This window comes from Ahaetulla prasina, chromosome 5, assembly GCF_028640845.1.
Source record: "Ahaetulla prasina isolate Xishuangbanna chromosome 5, ASM2864084v1, whole genome shotgun sequence".
Taxonomy (NCBI): domain Eukaryota; kingdom Metazoa; phylum Chordata; class Lepidosauria; order Squamata; family Colubridae; genus Ahaetulla; species Ahaetulla prasina.
The window spans coordinates 96,076,726-96,096,925 of NC_080543.1; the positions used below are offsets into that span (position 1 = coordinate 96,076,726).

General features: G+C 39.6%; 1 protein-coding gene across 5 annotated transcripts in view; it reads right to left on the minus strand.

The window, feature by feature from the left end:
* The window catches only part of REV1 (REV1 DNA directed polymerase), a 54,254-nt gene that overhangs the window by 16,085 nt on the left and 17,969 nt on the right, over positions 1–20,200 (minus strand). For 4 of the 5 annotated variants that reach the window (XM_058186643.1, XM_058186644.1, XM_058186645.1 and 1 more), the window contains 6 exons: positions 18,760–18,876; positions 5,333–5,453; positions 4,882–5,010; positions 3,990–4,144; positions 2,673–2,792; positions 1,297–1,517 (listed from right to left, as the gene is read on the minus strand). In XM_058186643.1, the coding sequence (XP_058042626.1) occupies positions 1,297–1,517; positions 2,673–2,792; positions 3,990–4,144; positions 4,882–5,010; positions 5,333–5,453; positions 18,760–18,876 (863 nt within the window). Of the gene's footprint in view, positions 1–1,296; positions 1,518–2,672; positions 2,793–3,989; positions 4,145–4,881; positions 5,011–5,332; positions 5,454–7,025; positions 7,389–18,759; positions 18,877–20,200 lie in introns of those variants that run through there. The other variant, XM_058186647.1, reaches the window with a different exon arrangement.

The following is a 20,200-nucleotide window of genomic DNA, read 5'->3' on the forward strand; positions in this document are numbered from 1 at the left end:
TGTGTGACACTTCTGCACATGCGCAGAAGTATGCAGGCAGGTGAGTGGAGTCTCCAGCTGTAGCTACCGGTTTGCCCAATCTAGGTAGCAACCCACCACAGGTCAAGAATCATAAGGTACAACACTTAATGAGAGTCATAGGGTACAAATATGCAATCAGAAACAATCAGTATCAATATAAATCATAAGGATACAAGCAACAAAGTTCTTCAATGGATAGTAGGAAAAAAAAACACCTTCCACTGAGGACTTGCATATTGTATGAGCTAGAAAGAGGGCTGAGAGAATATTTAAGACACCTCACATCCTGGACATAAACTGTTTCAATTCCTACCCTTGGGATGCTGCCACAGGGAATTGCATGCCAAAGCAACTAACTTTCCCCTACTTATGCTATCACTTTGCTAAACACCTGATTACCACAGCCCTGCCTTCTGTCTAAGGATATTTACCCATGTAGTAGGGCTATATTACTATTATCCTTCTCATCTTTCCTATTTTTTATTATTGGTAACTTATGATTATATTATTTTGTGTTTGTATGTACACTGACAGTTTTATTGGGCAATCACACTTGGTCAATTAAGAATATTCCATTCCATTTCATTCCAATGGGTAGACATGCACAGGAACTGCTTTACTGAATTCTAATTAAAAAAGCATCTAATGAATGCTTAACAAATTCTAAGACTCCTGTAGCATTTGGAAGGTAATGAAACATTATCTAAATCTCATCTGTGTTATCACTCATTCATATAAAAACACATTTTAGTATTAATAAGGAATTAGAACAAAGAATTACAGCCCAGTAACATGCAATCTTATAGACCTGTGATGGCAAAGCTATGGCACACGTGCCACAGGTGGAACAAGGAACCATATCTGTGGGCATGCAAGTGTTGCCCTAGCTCAGCTCCAGCACTCATGCGTGTTCCAGGCAGCTGATTTTTGGGCCTTCTGGGCCCACCGGAAGTCAGGAAACGGGCTGTTTCTGGCCTCCAGAGGGCCTCTGGGGAGGTGGGGAAGGCCGTTTTGCCCTCCCTAGGCTCCAAGAAAGCCTCTGGAGCCTGGGAAGGGTGAAAAATGGGTTTACCAGGCACACCAGTAACCTTTTTGCCATTGCATGCCAAAAGCAGGGGTCGCATGGGGGGCTCGCATGCGTGGTGACGCATTAAATTATGGGTGCACTCCCCCCACTTTTGGCACACAACGACAAAAAGGTTAGCCATCACTGTTATAAACCATTTTGAAACAATGATTAATGCTTCACTTAAATTTGATTTAATTTTTTTTTACCTGTGAAAATCTTATGCCATAATTGATCTCAGCTGAAACAGATTTTCTTGTTTTTTCTCTCTGAATTGGCCTATCATCTAAACCACGGCAAAATCTATATAACATTTGTCCAGTTTTTGGTCCAAACTCTTTTTGAAGCTTTGACATTGTGATACATTGTAGATCTCCACAAGTTTTTATTCCCATAGATGACAGATTAGATTCCATTGTTCTTCCAACTCCTGAATCCCAAAATAAAAAATGTATTTTTATATTAGAAATTTACACCAAAGAAATTATTTATTTAACAATCATTGTTACACTATTAAAACTGGAATGTGTATTGTATAAATACATAATACATTACAAAATAGCAGATGTGACAGTAATTTTATATCTCAGACAATGTTACAATTATACAGAAAAGTTACATTTCACAACACCTAAAATAGGAATAAAAAATAATATTTTAACTAAATGTCTTTTATAACTGGCTATAGGCCAGGCTCAAATTATCCTTTTTGGACACATTATGCAAACAACTAACTCTCTGCAAAAAATATCTAATGGTGAGAAAGAAGATAGGAAAAAGAAGAGGACCACCTACAGGAAGGTAGCCACGAGTGCAACCTTGGGAGATTTAAAAGAAAAGATTGGGGATAGATTGTCAGAGAAAAATCTATATATGTGGGTGCTAGGAATCAAAAAGACTTGATGGCACATAATTAATCAATTAAATATATATTTTTGTCTAGACTTCTTTTGGCTGAATACTATTATTTTGATGTTCTGAATATTTATTAAATATACAGAGTATTAACAATCTCAGGATGCAAAATCTAGGCCATGCAATTTATCAGATTGCTATTCAAAATTTGGATTAACTCCCCCCTCCCATTTTATGATACTATAATCCCTTTATAATACCGGGTAGAGTCAGGGCGATTGGATGAAGTTGAGGATTTACTGGTCAGATGCCCTTTCCTGATGCCATAGGTCAGGGATGTAAAACTGGCTGCCCAGATGTGTCACACACAGGCCAGCCCACCCCAGCTCCGTGAAGGGAAAAAACACTGCAGCATGTCATATGACGGCAATATGACGTGGCGAGCTTGACACCCGTGCCATAGGGAGTTTGCAGCAGATATTTTTTCTTTGCGCCCTAAGAGAGAAACATCTGCCGCTATCTAGGATTGAAATCTCAACCTTTCAATTGAGAGGCGAATGCTATTCAAAATTTGGATAATGCTATCTATATATGTTGCTTTAGCCTTATTATAAAGAAAATTGCCACTTTGATTTGTTAATCACCCATTACTTTTGTAAAGTAAAGCTAAAGTAACCGTGATAAAGACTTCTGAAGAAAACTAAGAAGGAATAAAGTAGAAAAAAGCTACCTGGAAGATGTATAATTAGCTGGCTCCTGATAAAGTCATCTACTTCTTCAGGCTTTAAATGATACTGCCCATCAGGTTTTGCTCGGCGAGTTGCCAGTCTGGCCAGTAAAATATTTGAACCTATAAAAGTTCAATATTGCTTTTAAGCAGTATTTTAACCATTTTGAAGATCCAATATTTTTCCTACATTACATAAGAAAGCAGAATACTTTATAATGGAACTCCTAGTCATATGCCATAGGGAGACTATGGAAGACCGTTTTATTCTTCAGCATAAGTGGAATTATAGTTCAGGTCCACATGATTATTATCATCTTATGTAGAATTAGTTATTTCAATTCCAACAATTATTCTTACTAATAATCATTCCAACAACCATTCCAATAATCTTACACTGATTAAAAACATTTTTATTACCTCTTGAAATATTTTAGCAGCATAGATTGAACTGTTTTCTCTTTCTTGAAATCTTCATATATATACACAGGTAAAGTGATTTATCCACATCTCAGCTAGTATCATATTAATTAAATTTTGGTCATATTAAATCTAAACTGGTATTAATTTACAATTTGCATTAAACTGAATATCTCATTATTGAACTCGCATTAATTGTGACCTACCTAAATGCTGGAATAAAGGAACCATGACAACTGGAACTTTCTCCTCAGATCAACAGTTCAGATCTTTTGCAAGACAAATGGCCAGATAAATACATCCAGGAGTATTTATCTGAAAACATGGGGAATATTTTTGTTGCTAGTTGCTGCAAGGCACTAACTAAATGACAACTTACTTATTGTTGGCTGGACTGAGCATTAATTTGCTCACGATATTCCTTGCCTATGGATAATTCTATGGATAATTTCATGGCTGATCCCAAAATGCTTTGCAAGGATTGGGAAATGGAGCAGTGCTGTTTGGAGAATGATGTGTTTAACTGAATGTGATTAAAGATCACATTTAACTGACTTTACCCATGGACATTAAGCTGAATATATGAGTGTCAGATGCAACAAATACTACAAGTATTTCCACTGTGTCCCTTTATATGAGAAAAATACTAAAAAAGAAGGCAGTTGGTAATTTATAAAAGCCTCTAAGCCAGTATGTATTTAGCTTCTATTTATTAACTTCTATAAATGAAGAAAGGAGAAAACAAGAAAAATTAACTAGACTGAGCACAAATTTCTAATATCTAATCATAAAATTATTTTAATCCTGTGAGTAATACATATACTTTATGGATATAAAATGTTGCTTTTAGTTAATAATGTACTTTATTTATAAATAAACATTTCTAAACATTATACTAACCTATTCCAATTGAAGCAGGACATTTGGTCTTGTTTTTTATTTCTGCACGAATAACATTTGCTAGTTCATCTGATGACAACCCAGTCTCTGCAAGGATTTCAGTGGTATCAACCAGTGCTTCATCACAACTGACAGCTTCAATGTTATGAGTATAGCTATCAACAAAGTCAAGGAATTAAAAAGAAATAATAGGAGCAAAATTAAGTTATTCAAAATTAAGCATATTTACATATTAAATATTAATTTTTCAGTCAAAGCCCAATATATAGAAGTTTCCAATTTTTGAAAAAAAATTAAAATATACATACCTATTTATTAAATTTATTTGCCACCCATCTCTCCATATGAGATGCTGTATTGTGAAGTGGCAATAGCCATATTACATACTTAATTTTATAAGTAAAATATAAAACCTGAAGCTGTTTCAACTATTTTTCACATATTTACAGTACATCTGATTGTTTAGTCAGACATCAATAAAAACCCAGGTTGTAAAATAGAATAATGGAGCTTAGCTTTAACTAAGATGGCTTAAAATAACTATGTTAATTTGATTTATAATTAAAAGTAATATCTTTTGTAATAAAATTTCTATTTTGCTGAAATTAAAAGGTAATCTGATCTTGGAATAGCTGTTATTCAGAAATGCTTGAGTGGCTTTTGTGAGATGAGACTATAGAAAAAAAATATTAATAGTAGAAAAAATGGGATATTTGTACATTGCTGGAGGTGCTTAATAAATTCATAAGTACAATAATAAAATAAATAGCACATAATATTTTATCAACTTGTATTACAAAGCAATCAGCAGAATTCCATAATAAAAGTTTCTGGGAGTTATTCTTTGTCTATATTAAATATTTTAACAACTTATATAATATGAAACATTTACCTTGCCAATGTTTCATACATAGTTTGTGCAACTTCTTTGTATGCATGAAAGTCATAGGGAACAACTTGAAGATTTGGGCACAACCGTTTTGCTTGTCCAAAAAACATTCCATTCTTTATACCAGCTTGCCTAAATAAAAAACAATTCCAAAACAATCAATGAAATTAAAATAATTATCTTACATGAAGTAGTTAAGAAACTATTTCATTCTATTTTTTTTAATTCAATTATTTATATTCCCTAATATAGTGGCAAATATATACCTTAACTCACAAAGTGTAATATTCCCACTGTAACTTGCACAGCTAAAGCTCAGGTCTTTCTACAAATGTGTCGGAATATTTAAAAAATGGCTTTAATAAACAACCAACTAAATAAATATGCTTTATCTATTTAAAGAGAAATACTGTATTCTGCAACTTCCAACTGACAAGAAATAATTTTCTCTTACCTGGCTTCATAACTGCAAGATGCAATTTCTGCCATTGATGACACAGAAATATCAAAATCACTTTTACTCAATTCTGCAGAATCTTGATTATCATCATCTGTTGAGTCAGCATCATCAATTTCTATTTGAAAATAAGTTTATTAAGTCATTATTTACATTTTAAAATTGAATTTGATTTACAATAATTAAAAAGTTACCTAAGAAAAATATTTTGTGTATGTAGAAATCTGCAACAGGGTATAATCTTAATGTATTTTAAAACTTGATAATTGATCCTTCCTTCCTTCCTCCCTCCCTCTCTCCCCATTAACAAATCAAATAATTTACAGGCTATATAACAAACCAATACCCAATAAAATACACATTGATACACAAACCAATACACAAATACACATTCTGCATTGCAGAATGCACATCAATTTGAGTTTTTGATACCAGTCTTCATATTTAATGTACTGTATTTGTATAGCTTAGTAGCAAATACAGAAGATATGCTTGACAGCAAATGCCATTGTAACTATTATTAGACAAACCAATTTATTACATGAGAATTCCATGCATACAGAATCTTTTGCATGCTGCTGCTGGCTACATCGAAGCAAAATTCTGTCAATTAACTCTGCAACCAGTAATAGCAATAGCACTTGGACTTATATAGCGCTTCACAGTGTTTTACAGCCTTAAGTGGTTTACAAAGTCAGCATATTGCCCCCAACAATCTAGGTCCTCATTTTACCAACCTCAGAAGGATGGAAGGATAAGTCCACCTTGAGCCTGTGAGAATCCAACTACTGGCAGCAGAATTAGCGACAATACAGCATTCTAACCATGCAGCATTTTTAATTTCCCACAATTGTTTTTCTATGGCAGGACTCAAATTGTTACTATCATAGTTATTGTTAAGAAAGAAGTATTTATAAATCTACTCATTTTAATCCTGGTGATATAAATTAATCTGCAGTATTTTACAAATTAATTTTGTGTAAACTTTATAACATTCAACTGCATCTTCTATCAAACAGGTATGTAAAGGATTGTGACATTATCACAAATATTGTAGCGTTTGATATAACAAACTTTCTTCTTGAAATGAGAAAAATTCTTTCCCCTTTTGAATGGAAAAAAAACCCTTCTTTAGAAAATGATATACATATTAATCCAAAGGACTTTTTAAAATGTTTTAATGAAAAAGGAAATAAACCTAGTATGTGTTATTAGAATCACAAAAATATGCCAGTTTCATAGGTAATGCACATCCACTTAAGCATACTAGTAAGTCAGAATGTTTCAATTATTTCCTTTGATAGTATGATTTATATCTTAGTCATTATTTCTCCCAAATATATTTTATAAAACCATTAAATATCCTTTTTGCTGTTATATTATGCCCAAAATAGGCAGAATTATGGAGAAAATTGGCTCTTTTAATGAACTACATACCAAGTATGAATAAAAAGGAATAGTCCAGAGCTATAGTATGCAAAAACAAGGGAAGTTTCTGTTCTTATATAGGTAAATATTGTGAGAAGCATGCACACTTATAATTACTTCTTGCTAGAAAAATGTAATGGATGCAAACATTCCTCCCCCCTTCCTGCCTCATGTAAAATACAAAGGAAGTCCTACTCTAGCATTCTAATATTTTTTCCGAAGAAAAAAATACGGTAATTTGGATTTACACATAAACACACACCATGAAGAGTTATGATTTCTCCTCTTCAGTACTTCTGAAGGTTGCTAAAAAATACAGAACGACTTGAATGCGAAATTTATGGTGCACTTATTTTCACAAATGATACTCAAGATAAAAGAATATAGTGGATGAAAAAAGTGGGAGACAGAACATGGACAAGCTGCTATCTTTGATAGTTCATCACTATCATTTGGATGGCAGTGTCATTCAAGTTGTCCAACATATCTGCAAGTGCAAATTAGAGCAAATTATGCCCTGAACAACAAGAACAATGTCCTTAGTCCATCTGTTTCTCTGCCCTGGCATTAGATGATGTCATCATCTTGTCTATCTTCATGACTTCGATGGGCTCCTCCACAGTGCAGCACAGCAGATCCCCCCTTAAGTTGATGAAGTCACTTCATGTAATTCAGGGGCAATGGAAGACACAATTTTCTCACTGGAAGGCAAGGTAGAGAACCTCTCATCAAAAGTTGGGAAACTAGACAGACGCATGGTGAATGTGGAGCAACGGATGGAGAAATCAGAGCCCAGGACCAAGTCTGTGAAAAAGAAATCGCTGAGAATAAATCTGTATCTAAAGTGTGATTTAAAAAATTGTTGCTCTCTAGAATGAGAATTGAAGATATTGGGCTTGAGAATACTGGCAGATGTGGATAAGGCAATAACTCATTCTTTATGTATGTTTAATTCGTTCTGTCTTTGTGTCAGGTTTTGTCAACACATTGTAATTATTGTACCTGCCCTTAAAGATATACTCCAAGATAGAAGTACAGAGAAGAATGCCATCAAATATAGAATAATGCAATCGATGTATAAAAACTATTAAAGACTGAATCCTGGAACTCTTTATGAAAATCAATTTGTCCAAAAAGGGGCAATATAAGCAAGGGCAATCCTCAGTGAATAAGCAGGTTGTAAAGAAGGGGCTGATGTTGCAGATACATGAATCAAGTTATACTAAGAAATTCACTGACCTTTAAAACAACTTTATCTAGTATATTGTAAAGAAGATCACCAGAACAAAAGTATGGAGAATATGAGGTACTGATAAATGATATTTGTTCTCTATCAGAACATGATTAGTCATGTGTAATAAATTAAGGGTTAGATTTCATTCACACTTACACATGAATGAACTCTGTTGTATGTAGATGATTTATTAGAGTGGAATTCATCAGTATGCTAAACACATTTGAACATCTGCCCATGCAAAGCTTTTATTTTGTTTCAGTGCCTATCATCCTATATAACATATATTGCCAATCAAGTATTCCACAGTGTAATAAATTCTTGAATTTCTCACTTTTCTCTAACAGCTAGCAAGCAAAAATACCTGCAAGTAAATACACACTGCAAAAAATGTAGGCATTGTGAAAAAATATGCAGTTTAAAAAATTGATTTATTTAAAAAAATGATGATTGTATTTGCCTAGAAAAGACAAAACATGTGAGCCTAAATTATAAATAACCTTATTCTCCACTATATGAATGGGGAAAGATATTACTTTTTTCTTTTCCTTCTTAGAAATGCAAGCCTTATATAAATTTATAAAACAGCATGCATCACCATGGAAATCCTTTGGTATATAACAATTTTTGAACACCATCATTATACAGGACATTTTGTTCAATTTTATAACATGGAGCCTGTTAACTCAGAAATAAACTATTTCTGACCCTACATTATTAAGATAAAATAAATTTTATGTCTTCTATGATAGAATTTATTCAGTAAGATGAAGAAAAATGGAAATGCAGGTAGAGTGATGTTTTTGTGGCACTACGAAGTCATACTATATTAATTATGCCAGACACTAGATCAACGTGGTATTTGCCCCAAATGAAAAGGAATCTATTCTAAGACAAGGTACAATAGAATCATAGAAATCTCTAAGGTTCAGAGAGACACAAACATATTTCACTGTTTGTTTTTTTGCTCAAATATTAAAACTGACTCTTATCTATTTATTTATAATAGATATAGAGCTGTCCATCTTAAATAGAATAACTCTGGGGCAGCTCACAACATATAAAAGTGGAAAAAAAATTAAAAGCATCATGCACAACAACCAAGTCACCATAACACTCCTACCCCAAATATACATGAACTGGATTCAGTTCCCATCCGAGCCCAATGCCTGGGTAAAGAGCCAGGTCTTAATGGTCTTCAGCCTTCCAGATGTCTAAGAGAATAAGGGACTTCTGGATCTCAGGGAGGCTTTTTCACAGGGCAGCATCTGCTACAGAGAAGTCCAGCCTCCAAACTCCTGCCAGATGACATAACAGAGAGGGTGCTCATCCTATATTTGATCTTTCACCCTCAGTGTGAGACAGTCCTGTAAGTAAACCGGACCCATGCTTTATAAGGCTTCAAAGATGATAATTAATATCTTGAATTGCACATGGAAAGAAAATGTTTGGGCAGTTTGCCCATAATATGTAGTTGAAGTGCAGTAATTGAAGTGCTGCAGGCCCACTATTACAGAGAGTCCACACAGGAACAGTCCATTCCAAGACTCTTAATGCATGTTCACTTCAGGCCATGACTAACGCCTTTAGAAAATAATGTATTAGTGCTAAAGGAATATTGATGAGTTTCCCTAAAACCCCACTGGGTCTATCAATCTCCTGGGGTGGGATTATCGAAGTAGCCCTTCTTCCTTACAATGGGCAGGTTCAGGAACTTCAGGACCACAGGAAGTAATCTGTCCATGGCAAGAGACTGATGTAACATCATCAACACCTGATCATATTTCAATGTCCCATAACAATAACAACAAAATCAAATGTGGGACTTTCTTAAGTCATTTTTGATTGCGGGAGAAGAATACAGAATGATGTCCCAAGGACTATCAATTTAGGGAATTTCATTGCCATTTCAATCCCAGAATCAAGAAGTTCAAGTAGGAATACTGTTACATAGAAGGGAGGGAGGGAGGCAAGCAGTCTTGGCTAACTCTTGAGGCCCAAATTCACAAACAAGGCTTCATATGTCTGTTACAGCATCTTTCAGGGCTAATAGAAACGCCCAATAATAACAGCCATATCGCCATCCATCCTGGACTCATGGCTGATACTGCAAGACTGATAATGGTGCTAGGAAGTGTGAGCTTGAGGCTATGCAGGTTTGCTGCAGCGTGGGTGTCAAGACTGACTCGAATTTTCACCTATATTCCGTTTTTCTCACAGCTTGACAAAGAATATGGTGGCACCAAGGGCACCGTAGTGGGAATCCAACAACACCGTTCTGCTTCTCTCATCTCTGATTCCTTCTCAGGTCAGCTGCCTACCTAACCATCGGCTAGCTTGACTGAACCCCCCCCCCCAGCAACTGCCCTCCCATTCAAGATACAGTGATGAAAATTTTTGGGGGGAAGAGGCCCAGAGAGACCAAGACCTCTCTGATGCTGAGGGGATATTCCCCGACGTCCTGGCCTTCATGGGACTTTTCCCTACAGGGCTCTTCAATTCCTTATTATATAAGGCAAAAGCCACTGCCAGCTTAAAGGAGTAGTCAGCAAAATATCCCCAGCCTATCCAGGGGCATAGCCATGGCCTATTTTCTGAACCAGTGACAGAACAGCTCTTTATCCTGGCCCCCAAGCTTTTTATGGACGTAGTCCAAAAGCAATGGGTTAGCCCTGCATCACTACCCACTCCTAGTGGGACAGACAGGAAAAATTACAACATGGCAGCACCATTTACCCGGCTTTTGCAGGTACCACTCATAAATAGCCTGGTTGCTGCCCTGTTGTCCCCTTCCCTGTACCTGGCAGGGGATCCATCTGAAGACCTAAAGCCTGAGGACAAAAAAATTGACTTATCAGCTGTTTTATCGAACTATCGTCCAGTCTCCAACCTTTGTTTTGTGGCGAAGGTTGTTGAGAGTGTGGTGGCACGACAGCTCCCCCAGTACCTGAATGAAACTGTCTATCTTGACCCGTTCCAGTCCGGCTTCCGGCCTGGGTACAGCACGGAGACGGCATTGGTCGCGTTGGCAGATGATCTCTGGAGGGCTCGGGACAGGGGTTATTCCTCTGCCCTGGTCCAATTAGATCTCTCAGCGGCTTTTGATACCATCGACCATGGTATCTTGCTGCGACGGCTGGAGGGTTTAGGAGTGGGAGGGCACCGTTTTTCGGTGGTTCTCCTCCTATCTTTCTGACCGGTCGCAGATGGTGTTGGCGGGAGAGCAGAGATCGGCCGCGAGGCACCTCATGTGTGGGGTGCCACAGGGGTCGGTTCTCTCGCCTCTTCTGTTCAACATCTACATGAAGCCGCTGGCTGAGATCATTCATGGTTTTGGGGTGCAATGTCATCTGTATGCGGATGATACTCAGCAGTACATTTCCACCCCTAACCACCCCAATGAGGCCGTTGAAGTGATGTCCCGGTGTCTGGAGGCCGTGCAGGTCTGGATGGGGAAGAACAGGATTCAACTCAACCCTTCCAAGACTGAATGGCTGTGGATGCCGGCATCCCGGTACAGCCAGCTAATTCCATCGCTGACTGTTGGGGGCGAGTCATTGGCCCCTATGGAGAGGGTCCGCAACTTAGGCGTCCTCCTGGATGTACGGCTGTTCTTAGAAGAACATATGACGGCCGTCGCAAGGGGAGCTTTTTATCAGGTTCGCCTGATATGCCAGTAGACCCTTCCTAGACCGTGATTCCCTATGCACAGTCACTCATGCCCTCGTCACTTCCCGCCTGGACTACTGTGACGCTCTCTGCATGGGGCTCCCCTTGAAGAGCACCTGGAGGCTCCAACTGGTCTAGAATGCAGCTGCGCGGGTAATAGAGGGAGCAACTCGAGGCTCCCATGTAACACCTCTCCTGCGCAAGCTGCACTGGCTTCCGGTGGTCTTCCGGGTGCAATTCAAGGTGTTGGTTACCACCTTTAAAGCGCTCCAGGGCATAGGACCGGGTTATTTACGGGACCGCCTGCTGCCACAAATTGCTTCCCATCGACCTGTGTGCTCCCATAGGGAGGGTCTCCTCAGGGTGCCATCAGTCAAACAATGTCGCCTGGCGACCCCCAGGGGGAGGGTCTTCTCTGTGGGGGCGCCTGCCCTCTGGAATGAGCTGCCTCTGGGGATACGTCAACTCCCTGACCTCCGGACCTTCCGACGCGAACTAAAGACCTTTTTGTTTTATCTCGCAGGGCTGGCTTAACGTAATTTTAACATTGGTTTTATTATGGTTTTATTATAGTTTTAAATTTTTGTCTCAGCTTAATTGAATTAGATTTTTAAAATGCTTTTAATTTTCTGTGTAATCTGTTTTTATTTGGCTGTGAACCGCCCTGAGTCCTTCGGGAGAAGGGTGGTATATAAATTAAATTAATAAATAAATAAAATAAATAAAAAATCATTCCAGAAGACCCACCAGGCAGCTGCCTGGGCAATTCGGGCCGCAACTGTGGCATCTTTTTTCAATCGCTCTTCCCTCATATGGTTTCAGCAATTGCAAGCTAGACTGGCACCCATTGAGGCCCTATTACACCAGGACCTCAACAAAATAATCGCTACCACTCAGTTCTCGGCTGATGCGACATTAAATGCTGCAAAATATTCCTCCAGGCCCCTGGCTTTGCAGGTCACCTCCAGGAGGCTATTATGGCTCCAACAGTGGCCAGCAGATTTGAGGGCCAAATGGAGGCTGGCTGCAGCCCGCTACACAGGGACCAGATTGTTTGGGGAATCTCTTAATCCTCTTCTTGTAGAGGATAGAGAAAAGCGGAAGGTATTGTCTTCCTCTGCCAGGAGAGTGGACAGACAAGCCACTCCTTATTATTGGAGACAGCCTTTCCACTATACCGCACAGGAAGGGACTTTGGAACAGTGATTTTACCCGTAGGGCCAGCCCCAACAATCGGAGAAAAATCCCTTTTGTGACAGATCACGACAATTCGGCACACAAAAGCAGCCATTTCATGGATCTGGCAACCGCCAGTTCTGCAGACAGAAATGGCTCATCTCCCAACCCCCACATAGGAGGCTGGACTCTCCACCAGTGGGCTCTCACGACAACAATTGGGTTCTCAATACCATCAGATAGGCCCTATCTCTGGAGTTCCTCTTCAGCCCCCCCAAACCACTTCGTGCAATGCCCTGTCTCCAACAACTACATCAAGCGGGACGTCATGGAACATGCCATACAGCACCTCCTGGATATCAGCGCCATACAGCAGGTCCTGCCACACCAATGGAGACAGAGATTTTATTCCATTCTGTTCATTGTACCGAAACGTTCAGGTGGATGGAGAGCAACCCTAAACCTAAAGAATCTCAATACCCAACTGGTTTACAAGAGGTACAAGATGTGTTCCCTAATGTCAATCCTGGAGAGAATTTGTCCCAGGGATTTTCTGACCTCAGTGGATCTTTTGCATACCTCCACATTCCGATTTTACAGGACAATTGGAGGTATCTAAGATTATGTTATGCAGGGCATCATCTACAATACCGTGCCCTGCCATTTGGGCTGGCATCAGCCCCATACTGCTTCACGAAGATATTGGCTGCCCTAGCAGCTCCCTTGCGGTTAATCCCTGAAGGCTGCAGGCTTACCTGAACGACGTATTGATCCAGGCCTCCTCCCTACACAAGGTGATGGAGGATCAAACTGACAATATGAACCTTGCAGGACCATGGCTTCCTGGTCAATTACCCAAAAATTACCAAAATTTACCCATCTGACCCCCGACACCAAGATAACTCACCTAGGAGCCATCATAGACTCCGACCCAAGACAGGTGTTCCTCTCCCAGGAAAGGTGGGACAGTATAGGGCCCTGGTAGTTCAAATCCAGCAGAACCCCAGGGTCCCCTTGGCCACTCTGTCCAAGTTATTAGGCAAGATGGTGTCATGCATGCAGATAGTGCCATGGGCCCGGCTACACGCACGGAGCCTTCAATGGTTCCTTCTGCCATATCAACAGGCAAGCACATCAAATTCCTGGACCAAAGTCAGGGTTCCCCTCAAAGTCAGGAGATCCCTCCACTGGCGGACATCCCCTCCCTCGACAAAGGATCCATCTTCAGAGAACCTCAGTGGATCACTCTCACATTGGACACCAGCCTTTACGGCTGGGGTGTCCACCTCAACTTCCAAGTGGCACAAAGTCGCTGGTCATCTCAGGACCTCACCAACAATATCAATTGGTTGGAGTTGAGAGTGATTCATCTGCTCTACGGCATTTTCACCGATCAATATGGGGACATCGTATCCTAATATTAACAACAATGTTGCGGTGAAAGTGCACATCAACCGCCCTGATCTTGATGCCTCATGGAGAAGACCAGGTGTCTGGGGATGTGGGCAGACAAGAACGTCCTCTCCCTCAAGGTGGAGCACATTGCCGGCACATCAAACGCTTAGGCGGACTTTCTGAGCAGGATTATGGTGGACAACGCTGAGTGGCGCCTCCACCCCAACCTCTTTCATGGCATCTGCAACCAGTACAGAGAACCACTAGTGGACCTGTTTGCCTCCCACCTGAACATGCACCTCCCTTGTTACATTACGAGGTTTCTGACCCAGGGGGCAGAGGGGATCAACGCTGTCCGCTGCACCTGCACCCCCCAGCCTCCTCTATGCATTCCCTCCTCTCCCCCTAATACCAGGGGTGATCTGCAAGGTCACCTCAGAGGACGCTGAGACTATTCTCGTGGCCCCTCACTGGCCTCTGAGGCCGTGGTTCACGGACTTAGTCACCCTATCCGCATCAAGACCTTGGAGAATTCCTCAGAGAGGATCTCTCTCAGCCAGGGATCCTACTCCATCCGGAGCCTCAGTGGCTCCAACTGCCTGGCACTTGAAGGGGTCCTCTTGAGGAGGAAGAATTTATCCGAAAAGGTCATTCGGACCATACAGGTAGACAGGAAGCAGTCCACTATCTGGATTTACAACTCCACCTGGAAGGTATTTATCAACTGGTGTGTTAAGCACCATATTAACCCTATCTCAGCTTCTATCCCACAGGTACTTGACTTCCTGCAAGAGGGCCTCGACAAAGGACTGGCTCACAACACCATCAGACATCATGTGGCAGCCCTCTCCATCATCTTGTCGAGCTTGGACAGGGAGCCTCACCCAGTCATCCGCGTGTTCCTGTGTGGCACAAGTGATCTCCAACCCCCAGTTATTCACCTGGGACTTGCCCAGAGGGTTGAGGGCTCTCACTGAATTACCCTTTGAGCCCCTGCAGACAATGAGCCTCTGATATCTTACCCTTAAAGTGGTCTTCCTGGTAGCAATTACATCTGGACAGCGCATATCCGAGCAGGCAGCTCTTTCAGCCAGAGCTGACCTTTGCATTTTCCATCCAGACAAGGTGATCCTGAGGCTTGACCCCTCCTTCATTCCCAAAGTCAACTCCTGGTTCCATAGGACCCAGGAGGTCATCTTGCCAAATTTCTGTCCAGGGCCTTCCCATGCCTTGGAGAGGAGATGGCATCCCTTGGATGTCCAGAGGGCCCTCAGGTTCTACATTAAAACGACTGCGACCACTAGGAAATCTGAGGCCTTCTTTGTTTCCTTCCATCCAACTTCACTCAGCTCCAAAGTATCCTCCTTGACCATCAGTCGCTGGAAACGGGTGTGTATCGGCCGGGCATATGAAATGCATGCACTGCCTGTATCCAGGTGCGTTATTGTGCACTCCACACAAAGTGCAGCGACCATCGCAGCATGGGCCACACAAGCCTCCCTTAAGGAGATTTGCTGGGCGGCTACCTGGACTAATCCTTCGCCTTTCATCAGGCATTATAAGCTGGATGTCTTTGCTTCTGGGGAGGCTTCCTTTGGCAGGAGTCTTGCAACAGGTCCACTTGGCCTTCGGGCTCCAGACCCAATGGCTACCCACGTTTAGGACAGCCAGGCTTTGGTATGTCCCATTCCGTAGCTTATCAGGAGAAGGAGTGTTCTCTAAGGCTGCGGAACGGTCCAGCTTCAGGCCCTTCATTTCGTGGGCCTGAAGCCGGACCTTAGTAACGTTCTGGCTGAGCTTCTCTTTCAGATATGTCTTCGCTGAAAACAGGGCCTGAGAGAGAGGCATGGAGGCATGGCCAAAATATAATGACTCAGTTTCCAGGCAGATCCAACTGTATCAACCCATTCCTGGACCATTCCGCAGCCTTAGAGAAAAGGCATTCAGGTAGGACCAATCCCCCTTTTCTGTCATTTTCAATTTTGAACAAGACACATTCAATGTAAATAAAACAAAGACTAGCCCCAAAAGTTCCAAATGCAGAAAAAACAAAACAAAGCAAACACTGGAATATCTTTGACATGTAATGTGGCCCTATCTGTATAATAATGGACAAAACAAAACAAAACAAAAAAAACAATTATTGCAGCTTTTGTATACATAACACTTTCTACTCTTGCCTTGAAGATCTCAAATACATATCTTGCAATAGATCATACAGTCTTGGGATTAGATAATACCAAATAAAATTGCTTTAATATAATTTGCTATAATCTTGCTTCTATATTTACAACACTGAAAAAATGGAAAATTTCTGCCTCGGATGAAGCTTGACTTTGCTATTAGAGATTTCTTATTTTAAAAAATATCTAAACTCACTAATTGTACAAAGAAAAAAGCTATAAGATTTATTGATAGAAAAACATATAAAAAGGCAAGTGGCCATGCTAGATCAGATCATCTAGCATTCAATTTTAACAAGGTTCCCAAAAAGTTAATTTGAAAGTATGAAAACAGGCCTTCCGAAGTGTTTGTTCTTAACACCTGGCATTCAAAGATATACTGAATTTAGCTATGTATGGTAATGGTAATTGATATACACATTCTGCAGAAAAGTAGTTTAATCCACAGATGAATTCATTTAAATTAGTGTCATCTTTTGGCAGCTGTGTTCATAAATAAATCATTCTGTGATGTTGTGGTTTTATTGCCTTCTAAAGCTTGGTACATGAGGGAAAAAAGCCTTGAAGCTTAATTTTTCTCTATACTATCCAAGGTTCAACAGATATTGTATAGGAAGAAGACTGATCTGCAAACCTGGATATTGTTTCTAGTTTCTACTAAAGAACAAATATGCAAATATGTTTTAAAGGCAAGTCACGTTTTTCTTTTCATTTTTTTCTAGATGTTTTGCTGATCTGAAAGTTCTGGGAAGCTTAAAAGCTTGTACACTATTTTGTATACTTTAGATTGACCTAATAAACATCTTAATAGCAATTTATAATTTAATTTTCTTTTAACTGTCAAAGTCCACTGATTTTATTATCTTCACAGAATGATCTTGTATGACCCACTAATTTATGTCTAATTACTGATAATCAAAAAATAATAGAGACAACCATCCTTTTTTGCATAGATTGTACACCTGCATTCTTGCCTAATCCAATATACACAGGAAGATTTAGACATGTTCTAGCAATAGAATATCCCTAGTATGATGATGATACTTCATTGAGATACTCCTCTAAGATCTGAGTGATGCTATCATGATTTCATTCTAATATATGGAGGCCAAGGGGGCAAGAATGGAGAAAAATGGGCTTTAATCCTATCAAGACTGAGTGGCTATGAGTTTTGATCCTGGATCAAAAGGTTTTCTATTATTATTTCCAGAGTTACATCCCCCATTCAAAACCAGTGCATAATGTGGGGACTTTTCCTGAATTTACAGTTCTTGCTTAAGAAGCAGGTGGCGCCTGGGGCCAGGAGAACCTTTGCACAGTTCCAGTTTTGGGTTAATTGCGAGGCCTGGTCAGGGTCTCTCACACCTTAGTTGTCTCTGGCCAGATTACTGCAATGTATTCACTGCAGATGAATGTATTCTGCATACTGCAATGTATTCCTTCATCCAGAAGCTGCACTGGATCAGAATGCAATATAGATAGTTATAAATGTGGAAACTCTACTACTTTCAAGCTATACTATCTCCCTTAGGCAATCCAGGGTGCAATTCAGGGTGCTAGTAATCACCTATAAAGCCCTATGGGGTACAAGTTTCGGTGGTTTGCAGGACCACCTAAGATGATTTTCTGCCAATCCTGCATGTTTAACAAGATGGGCACACTCTAGGTCTCTTCTTTGAGGCAATATCATCTCATGGAAGCTAGGAGTGCCTTTTCTGTTGCAGTGCTTGGTCTTTGGACAACTCCTCCAGCCAGCTGAAATTCAGTTGGCCCAACCTTGTCAATCTTCAGGAAGGCTTTAAAACATGTTTTTGTTGGGAGATGGAATGTGTGCTAATGACTTTAACTGTGTGCCATTAGTATATCAATTTTTTTGCTTTATTTTCTTCATATTTTTGGTTTTAATTGTAATTTATTTTTTTTCTTTGATTTTATTGATGCACACAGTTCAGAGTCATGACATGCATGCTAAGCAGCCATATAAATGTTTTAAACAAATAATATGGGTGATACAACAATCTATCAATTTGGAAACATCCATAGCTATCCTTCAAGGATTGTGACGTTTGTCTAAAGCATGACTATTGCTACTAGAAGTTCCCACTATGAATTTTCTTTCTTTCTAAAGGAAGCATTCTCATTGATAGTAGCATAATTGAAAATAGTTCTACACCTCTATTTTTCTCAATATGGATAGTATATTTTCATACAGTTTTAAAAACACAACACATTTATTTAAAAGTATATTATAATATTATAGTAATTTGGGTAGTATAAATGACAAATCCATAAATTCAACAGTATTTATTTTTGCAATTTCTAAAACTACAGATTTGTACCTGTTCTGCCTTTCAACAATTTATTCTGATAATATTGCTTTTCCAGTTGTGGATTTGCACCAGGACGTAACAATGCTTGTCCTGATCCTCGGTTACTTGTAACAGCCACTGGTTTTCCTGCAAATTACAATTAAAATATAAGACAAATCACACTGTATACATTTTTACAAAACTGAGAATAATCTGTTTGTTTGTTTTATAGATCTCAATTATTCATTTTAGTATTATTTAGAAAATTAATATGGCTGCCAAACTTATGAGTTTGCCAACCAAATTCAAAAATTATTATTAAAACAGCAACATACACTGAAAAGATGTAATAGGATACAAGGTCTAATTCACAAGTCCTCCAAACACATATATCTGCTAATTGTCTGTGCTTATTCCAGAGGGAAAAGTCAGATTTTCATAGCTTTCGAGAAAGCTGGGAGGTTCACATACTCTTGGGGAGGCTGTTCAATATGGCAGGGGTAGAAGTAGAGAAGACACATTTGCTGGATCCTGAAGTCTCTCTTCTATGAGAGACTGGAACATACTCACCATGTCAAATCTGGTTAAATGGATAGAAACTATTTGAAGCGAAGTGGTTCCATAATTAATTTATTCTTGTACCTGTGTGGCTTTAAATGTGATAATTGAACTTCTACTGGAAGCTAGTGCAGCTTATGCAGTAATGCTGTGCCATAGGTAAATCTAGATGCTGTCAGTATTGTGTGTGCCACTACACTCTGGACTAGTTAATGCTTCCAAATCGGGGTGAAATCTAAAAATTTTCCCTACCGGTTCTGTGGGCGTGGCTTAATTGGTGGGCATGGCTTGGTGGTCAGATGAGTGGGTGGGCATGGCCAATAACAATAAATAATAAAAATAATAAACAAAGTATAAAAAAACAATAAGAGGTACCAAAAACCAACTTTCACACTTTACACACACACAAAACACAACACAACTGACTCACACACAATGTAAAAGCAGCTGCACTTCACACTTCACACAGCCACAAAAAGCTCAAAAACCAATTTTCACATTTTTCACACACACAACTGACACACACACACACACACACACACACAGCTTTCTGAGATTTTGTGTGCTTGTGTAGTTAGAATGAAACACTACAGAAACACACCAAATCTCAGAAAGCTGCACCAATATTTTATTTTATTATTTTATTTTATTTTATTGTGGACTTCAATTCCCAGAGTTCCTCAGCCAGACAGCATTAATCACTCAGTGGTGAAATAGATTAGCTAAGTTTAGATTAGTTCTGTCTAGTGCTAAAAGCGAAACTGGGGCTTTCGGGCTGTGAGCAGAGCCATGAGGTCGATCAGTAATCAGGTAAGTGGCTTAGACTCTTTTAAAAGGAGTTTTTCTACATGTTTTCTACAGAAAACATGTTTTTTAAGGTTCTGCTGATGAGGAACTCAGGTGAGATCCCCAG